Source organism: Lonchura striata, chromosome 5 (assembly GCF_046129695.1).
Source record: "Lonchura striata isolate bLonStr1 chromosome 5, bLonStr1.mat, whole genome shotgun sequence".
In the NCBI taxonomy this organism is placed as follows: Eukaryota; Metazoa; Chordata; class Aves; order Passeriformes; family Estrildidae; genus Lonchura; species Lonchura striata.
Window position 1 is genome coordinate 65,729,082 of NC_134607.1, and position 12,212 is coordinate 65,741,293.

The 12,212-nt window shown below is 42.8% G+C and overlaps 1 protein-coding gene across 1 annotated transcript in view; it reads right to left on the bottom strand.

Moving 5' to 3' along the window:
- ELAPOR2 (endosome-lysosome associated apoptosis and autophagy regulator family member 2) overlaps positions 1 to 12,212 on the bottom strand; it is a 94,844-nt gene that overhangs the window by 33,933 nt on the left and 48,699 nt on the right. The window contains exon 2 of the mRNA XM_021531029.3: positions 11,915 to 12,035. Within this exon, the coding sequence (XP_021386704.1) occupies positions 11,915 to 12,035 (121 nt within the window). The remainder of the gene's footprint in view (positions 1 to 11,914; positions 12,036 to 12,212) is intronic.

The following is a 12,212-nucleotide window of genomic DNA, read 5'->3' on the forward strand; positions in this document are numbered from 1 at the left end:
ACTGGTGATGGACCAAGAAGGAAAGTGGGCAGTATCCAGGCAGAGATGGGTGGGAATAAAGAAGGAAATCCTTCAATGATGGATTTCTGTGAAAGACTGAAAGACAGACAAAAATTCCACCCTCAGTGAGGGCAAGTGGTTCACTACAAGCAGTGGCACATGAGGTAGAGCTAACACCCCACCTGACTGGCTGTGTGACCTCAGCTCAAGCCATAGGCTCTTCCCAGCTGGAGTGGGAAACAGCTTTCTTCAGAGATTTGGGCAAAAGCAGTGAATATGTCCCTGTGTGTCTGAACTGTGACTGCACTTTGTACAGCTTTTCATCCTAAATATATAAAGATGTCCTGACTCACTGTGTTAGCATTATTAACAAATCTTGCTTTCTTGCTTTATTTTTAACTTTTGAAGGGTGCAGAGAGAAGCTATCAGGAAAGGAAGTAGAAAAGTAAGCTTTCTCACAACATCTCTGAATTCTTTAAGTTTCAACTTTGTTTTTTGTTGGGGTTTTTTTGTTTGGTTTTTTTTTTTTGTTGTTTTTTTTTTTTTTTTTAAGAAAGCTAAATAGCAAGAAATTGAGAGTGCTGCTTAACCATTCCAGAATCATGAAATTCAACTAAGGAGTCAAGAACCATGAGCAATTCACTGCCATAATGAAGATGCTGAGGGCAGCAGAGCCTCCTCTTCCATCACAGTGAGGTTGAGCAGAGATTGTAACTTTAGCTGAACTAATATATTTTAACCCCTTGCAAACTGATCATTTGAGAGAAATAAAAGTGTACAAGAGATCAGGCCAGCTGTCATGCAGGACACATCATCCATCTCTCACCTTCTAGGAAATAAGTGAGCCTTTATCTTATTTAGGTGGGGAATTACCTTCTTTCCTTATAAAAATTGCATTTCAAAGGCAGCAGCATTTCCCATCAAAATGCTTCCCCCTGCAAGCAAACTGGCTCTGAGCATGCCAGCTGCTTGCCAGGTTCAATTTGGGGCTGAACGTGGCTAATGACAACATGAACCACTTTCAGTATTGGAACAGATGCAACATTTGGTCTCGTTCCAGCTGGAGAAGGGTGGGGAGGAAATACAGTGTGTGGTGAGCATGAAGATGGTCTCCTCTCCTAATTTCCCATAACTTGATCTTCAGGCAAGGGAGAGACAAAAAGCCCAGGCAAACTTTCTTTAATCTAAATTGCATCAACTCAAGAGTTCATCCCAGCTGGAGACAGGGAGGTCAGAGTCACTTGTGGAGGGACAGAACACAGACAGATGATCCATCCCAGGGCATCTCAGGAGCTTCTCCTTCCTCCTGGCTGCTCCATATCACTGAGACATAGCTGAGACATAGCTGATGCAGTACTTCCCAGCAGCCTCAGAAACAGCTGGAATTATTTCAGCATTGCTGTGTTTGTGAGGGTGACAACATGAGATGCTGCCAACAAGAAGGGCTGCATCACAACTTAGGAAGTTAAGAAGTGATGCAAAGTTTTGGGAACATAAATTCTATATTTTAGGAGTGTGCTCTGATTTGTCCTCCACTAAACTTCTTCAAAATCCAGAGGAAAAATTATTCTTCCAATTAGAGGAAGATTCTGCCAGCACCCCTAACCCCAGAGTCCATTTGTTTAAGCATTTGATACTTCATTCTCAGAGAAACCATCTCTACTGAATAACTGGACTTCACTATTTTCTATCCCTCTCTAACTGCAAACTATACTATTACACCTTTCAAATATCAGTTTGGGTGTTACACACCAACATACACACAGCAATGCACATTATGAAGACTGAATGTGATCTTTCTGTGAAGAAAACTGTGAAATGCATGAAAAGATTTCATTACTTGCCCCACCATGGGCATTTTTAAAATTGGAAGAACATTTCCAGAGGCAGTTAGGAACAGCATGACACACTGTGGTGCTGGATACACTGCTGCCTTTGGAGCTGATACAATTATTGGTGAATCACAGCTGTAGCTTTCCTAAATAACTACAGAATGAAAAAAAAAAAAAAAAAAAAAGATGCTGTGGTTTGTGCAGGTGACTAGTCTTTCTCACAACAAGAAGCTGTAAAGCACTGTTTAATTAGACATTGTCACAGGCAGCCACACACATTCATACACACATGCAATAAAGCTGACAGCATATGCACTTAATAAAAAATTGACATGAGATCCAGTACTAATAGCCACCACTGTATAAGTCTTGTCAAACCAACCTCATTTCATTCTTCAAAAGGATTACAAGTCACTTGATAAAGGTGGCAGAGTGGATGTCACAGACTTAGAGTTCCTAATACAGTTGGCTGACTTTTTCATGTCACTGATGAAGAAAGGTGGTGCTGCACAGCACCAGCAGGGAACACCTTAAAGGGATTGAGATCTGCCTGAGTACCAGACCTCAGATGGGGCTGTCGATAAGAAACCATCCTTGAGCAGGGAGGAAGGGGACAGTTCTGCCTGCCCAGGACTGAGTCTGATGGCTGCCCACATTTTTCTCAATGAAAAGGCAAAAAGAAAAGGGATGGTATCAAGATTGGCAGGGGAGAGACTGTTACCAAGCCTGAGCCCACTCAAAGTCCATGTGCTGCAGCAGAGTCAGAGGTAAAGACAAGCTGCTGAGGGCAAGGAGTGCCAGCCCTGCCTGCAGAGAGCTGAAATGTACCCCAGAAAGCAGCAAGCTGAGGGTGAGAGCAGACCCACCATTCATCAAGAACTTCCACTGTCAAGGCATCCAAAAAAGTCACTAGTGAGGTCTGGATAAACTTAGAGGTGGAGGTAGAGATGTGTAGGATGAAATGTGTATTACAGGGAAGAAGATTGTTATAATGCTGCATATAGATGTGATTTGGCATTTTTAGGAGGTCAGTACAAAACAAAAGGAATTCAAATAGTTTTAAAATTAGAGGTAATGTCCTGCAGTGAGATAGCTGAAGTGCTTAATCTATGTAGTTTATCACAAGAAGATTGAGAGTCAACTTGATTAATGTATAAGCATCTCCAGGGGGAGAAAACACAAGATCCTGCTGCACTCTAATCAAGCAGACAAATGCATAAGAAGAGCTACCTTCTGGAAGCTGAACCCAAACAAACTCAAATTGGAACTAATGCACAGATTTTTAATGGGAGGAACAACTGATTGTTGGAACAATCTGTCATGGCATGTGATGGACCCTTTGTCTCTCAAGTGTTTCATGCCATAACTGGATACCATATGGAAGAAAAGCTCATGCCAAGTACCCATTATCAGCCCCACCATCAGCCCAGCACGAGGACTGGGGCATCCTGAAGCAGGAGCCCCATGGTGTAACCACTTCTGAGGAGTGTTTGCAGTATATCACTTGGCAGATCTGATTGCACTTTACAATCACTTTGCAGACATTAAAACAGCTCCCCAGAGGGCAAAACAGACCATAAACAAGCTTGTCTCATTTGACCTTTGACTGCAAGTCTCCAGGGTCACATTCTGTCTTTTAGTACAGCAGTGCCCTCCTGCTGATTTTGGTGGACTAGGATCAATATGAGCTGGCAAATTTCTCTTCTACTAACTGACCATAACATCCTCACATTGCTTAATTCTCTAATGCTGGGGAGCAGGACAGGATTGTCAGGAACAAAGATTGACAAACAGAGTAGATCCTCACATGTATTTGGCTACTCAGCTTCTCCTGAGCGCTGTAACTTTGCTCTGGAGCGTGTTCCCATGTCAAGTATCTTTCAGATATTGCCACACTGTGAGAGGGATCAGAATATTTGAGATTTCACCAGAAGATTAACCAAAACTGTCTCAATACCCTGCATCCTCCAACTCCAAACTATAATGTATTCATTTGCTTTCCTCCCTTATGCAGCTCTGACCACTCAGTCTTCCCTCTTTCCTCATCCAGCTTCCCATCCCATACCACTTGGACCCACTACTTCTACCTCCATCACTTTTCTCTCAGCAGACTTGTTCCTCCAGACATTTCTTACTTAACAATACCTAAAACTATCTCAGGTCTTCTGTTTATTCTGTTGCCACTGAAAAAGTGCACATTCATGTGTTTTCTTCTGTGTCTCCCTGGCTCTCAATAATTAGGATTTAAAAATAAAAAGGACACAGGACTGATATTACCAGGTTGTACAACATCAGAAGGGGATAGCAATTGAGAAATTCTACACAAATCAATGAAAATACAAACCAAAAATAATGTCAAACACTGGTTTTCCATCTCTCCTCTCTCCATTCCTGCGTTGTTCATCCAAAGCCCCACCGTCTGGGGTTCAGGTGATTTTCTGCCATCTCCTGCAGGCAGAGTCAGGGCTGAATTGCCTCAGCCTCCCATGGGCAGAGGTGAAATATGAGGTTGGCAGCATCAGGCAGCTGTGTCTCAGAACAGCTGCTGTTTTCAGCAGACACATCCCACAAGCCTGGAGGGGAAGATGTGGCCAAGGACAAGCACATGGAGGCTTTTCAGTGATACCCTGGGGCATCGGGGTCCACACAACATGGAGCCAAGGACCAACCAAAATTCAGAATGAGGAGGAAAAAAAGAGGAAGACAAAGGATGAGAGGAAATCATTGCTTTATTATTAATGCTTCCTATAATCTTGCCAGCTTCAGAATGTCTTCTGTGAATAATTTATACGTGGCTTCTCCAATAGACTGTGAATAATTGATGTTCGTTTTCTTCAGTCATTATTTCCCAATGTGTTACCAGGAACTAGACTGAATCTTAATTTAAAAAAAAAGTCTGTCTAGGCTGTTTAGAAACCTGATATAATTTGGGGAAGAGTACCTTCTGTGGAAAACCTTTGCATTTCATAGGAAAACATATTTTTTCCTTTTAACCAAGAAATAATGGAATAGAGCAAAGCTTTTTTCAGTTCACCTCTTTTCCCCAGCTGGCCTGGCACATAGAACACTTTTATTATCACTTTATTGCATCATTTGGACACTGAAAGGTGTGGGTTTGGAATGGAAATAAACATTTCACAGCAGTGTGGTGTAGAGGGCAGAAATGCAGTGATTACCAAGAAGTTAGGAAGCAAATTTGCTACCAGGGTTTCAACAGCCATCCCAGTGGAGATGGCAGGAAACAGATCTGGAGGTGAGTGAGCAGCTCTCCAGCCCCTACTGACTCCTTCAGGCATATCTTGATTGTTCATCAACCAAAGTGGTTCTAGTGCCATTTGATGTTCTCTGCACACACACACAGCCCTTTCCTCTCATGCCTCTACCAAGCCATAACAAATCTCAAGGTCTTGACAGCTGCTTCCCTATTGAAAGAGAAATTAGTGACTCAGAGGAATTTCTTTTTAACTTTTTTATTACATGGTGTACACAACCAAGGTGAAGAATTCATCAAAAGACACTAAGGCCAACCTTTCCCTTCATAAACTCAGTACACACATAAACATGCAGTTCCCAGTAACTCTTCCCAAGAGAAGATAATTAAGTGCTGAGGGTTCTGTGCAAACTCTTCAGCTTTTTAAGTATTTACCTATTTTGTTTTAAATCTGTGCTTCAAAAAGCCAACAATGTGACTTGTTCCACAAGGACAGTGTCTTGCTCATGCACAGAGTAAAAATTCTGGAAAAAATACTTGTAAAACTGGGGTATCTCCCAGGGCATCAATCCACATGGAAACACCATGATGTCTAGCCTCAAGCTTCAAACCTAATACCACCAGCAAGACTCACACACCTGACTGGAGTCAGGAACACCAACTATCAAGGATGCTCTGAGAGGAACAGGAATAAACATCTGCTCAAGTGCTTTGCTAAATCACAGCCCATCAAAAGCAACTCTCAAACTGTGCTGTGCACATCCCTGCTAGCTGAACAGTTTTGACCCATGGCAGCCCTGCATTAATATGTGTGTACACACAAAATTTACAGATGCCCACTGACCCAGTTTTTACCTGCCTGGGATATTCAACTTTACCAAAGACTGAGAGAACATCAATATCAAAACCTTCATTTAAGTTTTCTGTTATGAAAGAAAAATGCTAGAACTCCTGCTGATCACTTAAATGGCCCTAAAGTGTTATAAAGTGTACAGCCTTAAAAGGTCATTTTGCCTAATTGAGACTGCAATTAGCAGGAAGATCCGAATCTCCTCCTGTGGTATCCTGGGAGCAGATTACACAAGTTAGAATACACTCAACAAACACAGTTCAGTAGCAATAAATCAGGTCAAATTTTGCTCTCAGACTCCAGTAAAGCCCATTGTAATTGAGGACAGTCTATTTTCTGAAGTCAGTGGAGCTTTTCACATTTCTCATTTGGCACAGGCTCACACAACTCACTTCAAAACTGAAGCACATTTCTGATTTCAAAGAAGTTGCTCCCACCTCAGTGGCACCAGGTGTAGGTGCACTTTGCTGAGCAGAGCCACAGAATCACAGAATTATTAAAGCTGGAAAGACCTCTAAAAGCATCAAGTCCAAGCATTAACCCGACACTGCCAACTCCATCAATAAACCATGCCCACAGGTGCCACATCCAAATGGCTTTTCAACACTTGCAAGGATGGTGATTCCACCACCACCCTGGACATCCTGTTCCAATAACATGATCAAGTTCTTCCATATTATCAACTCTTTTTTTGTCTCTTTTCTTAAGAAATCTTCCTGATTACAACTAGCATTTTGATACTGACTCTAATAATAACCCTATCAGCACTTTTTCCTCTTGAACACAGCAAATCCAACTCCTTTAAAAATGTTCTATTATTTTCACTATAGTTTCTTTATTATGCACACAGCACTACAAAATGAGCAGACATTTATGAGATAAGGTACAACCTATTCTTGCCTAGGATGGCAAAAAAATAACTAATATTCTGTGGAATAAGAGAGTTAATATTTTAAAAGAATATGAGGTCAAAATTTGAACTTTAAGCTCTTTTTGGGCAACAATTCTGCTGAGATGAAAATATCAGTGCACCTGGGCACACCCTAAACCAGGTAATTGGGCTATACTGGAGGGGGAGGAAGGAAGGGGGGGAGGAAGGAAGAGGGGGAGGAAGGAAGGGAGGGGGGGAGGGAGGGAGGGAGGGAGGGAGGGAGGAAGGAAGGAAGGAAGGAAGGAAGGAAGGAAGGAAGGAAGGAAGGAAGGAAGGAAGGAAGGAAGGAAGGAAGGAAGGAAGGAAGGAAGGAAGGAAGGAAGGAAGGAAGGAAGGAAGGAAGGAAGGCTCCAAATTCAGACTCTGGAGTGTAAAACATGCAGCATATGGTCAGGCTGGCAGAAGAGCCTGATGGTGGCCACAAAAACAGACTGCAGTGCAGTGTTAGCAGGAGCACCATGCCAAGTGCTGCTCCCACTGCCAAATCCCAAAAACTCCCCATTAGACACTGCCTATAGCCCCACACCAAAACAAAGGGCTCCCAGAGATCCCAGCCATAAGGGGGTGCAGGAAAGGGCTTAGCTCTAAAGCAAGCTGCTCCCTTGGACTGCCATCAATATTTTCCATTTTAAAAGCCAAGCAACTGCCCTGATGGCAGTGATACTTATCAGCTAAACTCCCTTGCTGCTATCAGACTCATGAAGGGATCAGAGGGAGATCTGTGGTAATTAAAAATGAAAGAGATCAAATTAGTAAAGCAAATTCCCAACTGTCAGGAGTGATTCAGAGGTCTGGATTCTGCTGAAAGAGGCTCTCTGTCTGTCACTCCCACCTCCATGTATGTACCTGACCTTCAGAACAGTATTGGGAAGATGCCCAGAGGGGATACCTTAAATGGGAAGCAGAGGAGAGCCAGAATAGCTCTAGAAGTAAAAAATATTATCTTTTCCCTAGCCAAAATCTTTCTGGACGTTTAATGCAACCCTTGCAACCATGATGTGGCAGCATCAAAAATGTGACTCAGCTCTGAACAAACAGAAACCTGAGAGTGGTGCCCAAGCAGTCTGGTGTGGCCATGCCATGGCCTGTCCAGACCTATCCCACCCCACTGAGGTACCACACCACACTGAATGGGGAAACACAGGCTGCAGGGGCTGAAAGTGGTGATGACTGCAGCTCCATAGAGCAAGGAGGACAGAAAAAAACAGAGGGGAGTGAAATACAGAATAGGGCATGTTGTCCCAGTGCCTTGCAACTGCAGAGCTGCTGCTGCAGCTTCCCTCACATATCTGGGTCACTGCATAGCAGAACTTCCTATAGCACCACAAAAACCTCTCATGTGAGCCTCCTTCCTTCCCACCTACCACCTACATGGGAGAGATGTGGAGGGCAGGAGGGTAGCAGGAGGGGAAGGTGGATCATTGTGCTGCTCTGTGCTCATGGAAAGAAAAAAGTGTAAAAATCCTTCTCCTAGTAACCAGGTCACAAAGCAGTCAAAATATGACAGCCCTTTCTACTACACACCCCATGAGTATTTCTCAGAGGACACTGTCTTCTCTGCAGGTAAACTGTGCTGATTAAGCTTCTGAAGACTCAAAAACAGGGTAGAATTCTGGCAGGTTTTGGAGCTTACAGCAGTTTCAGGGAATGTTGAGGCTGTGCTCAGCAGGACACAGTCAGCTGTGATTTGCAGGTCACTGTGTGCTTCAAAATGCAGCAGAGCACAGAGGCATCCAACCTAATTTTAAATGGTTTCACTCAAATGGAAAGCAGTAAAACACAACATCCTGGAAATGAGCACATCTCAAGACACCGACTGAGCTCTGATGCCACAGTCCAATTGCTCCAGATATGGGAAGCACCTGGGCTAACACATTTTTAGCAATCTCAAGTGTCTTTCCACTCCACTGGAGGCCACAGTCTAGACGTATTTACAACGCAGGAGACATTTAACATATTGTTATACCATCTTTCAAATTTCTAGTTCAGGCACAATTTAAAGAGAGCGACTGCTGAGCATTTGGAAGAAGGAGAGGTTGGCACAGTATTCTCAGGATTCAAAATTAATGACAGCCTGCACATCACTTCTCTTTTCAGGGAGCAGTAAAGATCAGTGGCAGATATTCTCAAGCAGCAGCATTTCTGAGTAGATGAAAACAACTGCAAACATTGTGAAGTCAGCAGTGATGGCAGATGTGTTCCAAAAACACTCACTTTCTCATACAGATTCCCTCATACCATTGTGTCCACTGAGAGCTCTACCAACCTCAAGGAAACAATTAAAAAAAGCCCTAAGAGCTCCTGCTGCTTCACAACTGCAACTGCTATACACGTGCAACCCTCTCTTAAAAGCAGAGACATAGTTAGCCACAGGGTATCTCAGGACTAATAGATGCTGAACAGAACTTCTGAAGATAGCAGACCTCTGGAAGGAGGAAGCTGGAAATTGTCCTGCCCAGTGTGATTTTACTGTAGGCCCTGATTCTGCAGGTTGAAGGACCAAAGAGAACCCCGAGGGGACTCCAGGATTCTACCAAAAGCTAAAATGAGCCCCAGCTCCTATGTCCTGGCACAGGGTAGGACCTGTGAGATGTACAAGAATCTGAATAAATTTAGTAGAAAGACCAGAAAGATTCATCTCAGAGGATATGGCATAGTTCTGGCATTTCTTGATAGACCTTGGGATAAAATAGCACCAGGCCTAAGAGAGAAGGAAGGCATCCCAAGGAGCTGTTAATGTGGCCTGGCCAAGCCTGCAGCACAAATCTCACTCTGCACACAATCCACTAAGAACACAACTTGTAGAAGCCTCAGATACAGAACATTTTGTATTCCTTAGGCTGCAGAAATGTATGCTTTTAGTGTAAGATGTCCTTGGTACAGCTGCTGTATTTTCAGATGAGACAGAGGCCACCAGCATAGAGAATATGACAAGACTGCAAGGAGATACCTGTCAGCATCTTCAACACAACTCATCATCAACAGCAGACCCCCATGTGAAAACTCTAGAGATTTGTGGGGCAGTCACTTTTCAAAAGGTGCCTCTCCCAGTTTATCCCACACACTGGACAATGGACTATCAGCCAAACTCTATGGTGGTTAAAATATTTTACAGTAAAAACCACTATGTTAACCAAGCTGAAAGTGAAAGTTGTTCACTACACATTCCTACAGTGACCGACTGCTGCTGACATATTCATGTTTTCAGGCTGAAATATTGGTCATTCTTTAAGCAAAAGCTGAAAGACTGAGACATGAGAAAACCTAAAATTACTTTTGCCATCAGAACATAGCCAGACAGCCCCTGCTGCCAATTAATTTACTACAGGCAGGAAAAAAGAGATAGAACTCCAAGAGCCCTGGGAGATGGGATCTGAGGGCTTCAGTAAAAAAGTCAAATATCTGATTGCTTCTCAAACCAGCTGAATTGCTGTGGGATTTAACAGCAACTCTACAAGAAGGAGATGAGTTTTCCAGTGTATTTAAGAGAATTCAGTATTTTGGTGTATAATATCAGAGCCCGTCTACTGAGAAAATTTTTCACCTTGTCTAGCAGGGGCCAGATATTGTTATAAACCAGCTGAATTCTCATTGGAATTGATTTAAGACCAGAAAGAGGCACAAACAATAGAAGATGAAGAGGGAAGTGAACCATTTGTCAAAATCTGTAGCAGAAAGTTGAGGATAGTGTAACATTGCTGGACTTAGACCATTTATCACAAGATTTAAGAAGAAATAATGTATGTCACAAAAAAATAGTTATACCTATGTCCTCCAGGGTACACCAAAAGTGGTTGTGCAGCAGAAGAAATAAAACTACCTGCTCCTTTATAGTGCAGGCAGCAAAAAGTGATAGGCTTGCAGTATTACAAGGGACATTCAACAGCAGAAAAATCTTTAACAGGAAGGAAAATGGAAAGAACTAAATATATGAGCAAATATCTGGAGAGCTTCTGGGCTCTTCATCACAAGAGGTGACTGAAAACAATCCAGCCAAATATCAGCCATGAATGACAGTCATTTTTACTACAGCCATTTGGGCTGGAGGGTGAATAAGGGGGTCATCTGAGGTGCTTCTCAGGTCTATATTTCTGTAATTGAAAAAGCACATCCTAAGGACATACAGAGATTCCACATTTAAAACCCTGGAAACTAAATCCAAATACCAGGAATGACATATTCTCAAATGATGCTTGTAAGCAGTCAGACACCTTACAGTGATCAACACTGCTACAGAAAACATTTATGTACCTCACACTGGAACACAGAGAAATGAAAATAAACCTTTAGAGGAGCAGAGTCAGAAGTGAATAAATCTGACATCTGCTGCAATAGAACTGAAAAGATGTTGCCACTGTTCATCCTGTTTGTCAGATACAATAATTTATACCCCCTGGTATAAATTACTGCTAGGATCTTTTGTGGAGAGAATTGCTAGAGCAAAGTGTGATGGGAAAGAATATTCAGACTGGGAAGCTACGAAACAGTGAGGGATGTGTTTGCAGAGCAGCAGTTTGTTTATATCCCCCAGATGCAAAGAAGTGTTTCAACATAAAAAAAAAAGCAGAACCAAGTGATATGAAAACACTCCAAGTTGTTAAAAAATAAATGCATAAATAAATAAAATGCAGGAGATTCATCATAAAAATACTCAGGCAAATAAGACATTTACCATTCCTCATGCATTCAGCTTATGAATTAGCTAAATAATGGAAGTAATGAGAATGTGGACACTATGCAAATACAGTTTGACCACTGGTGGTCACCATTTTGGCCAATACAGCTATAAATGACTGGAGAGCTGCAGAACTGAAGAGCAGGGCAGCTAAATGCAAGCAACCACAGCTCTTCAGGGGGTGCTGTGATAGATGTGCCTTGTCTGTGAATCAGCATAAAAGGGTATCTGTAGCAGTGACTTTCATGGATACACTGCAAAGACAATCCCTGCTCCACATCTCCAGGAGAGAGAAAGCTGGGTTGGAGGGGAAGGACGACTCAGGGAAACTCCAGACATCAGTGACAGCCCTATTTACAATGTAAATAGCACAAAAAGCCAGTAGCAGTCTGTAAAATGAAAAGTCACAACGTACTGCATTCCTTCCCTCTCACAGGGTCAGGTAGTCCAGAGCACTCCGCTGACGGATTCGGGACAGCCACCCTCCATCTGGAGCCGCTGCTGTCGCACTCCGTGTACTCAAAGTGGTAATCTGTCTGCAAGCAATTACAAAGAGTTTCAGTTTCATCATAACATTTGCATATTAAGCTCATTAATCAAGACTGGGATTAGCAAGCTCAGTTGTAATTAAACCAGAGAGGAAGTGGCTGGCGTGGAACACGCTGTGCAGCTTTGATGAGTGCCATGTATCATCACAGAGCAAGCACGGCTCT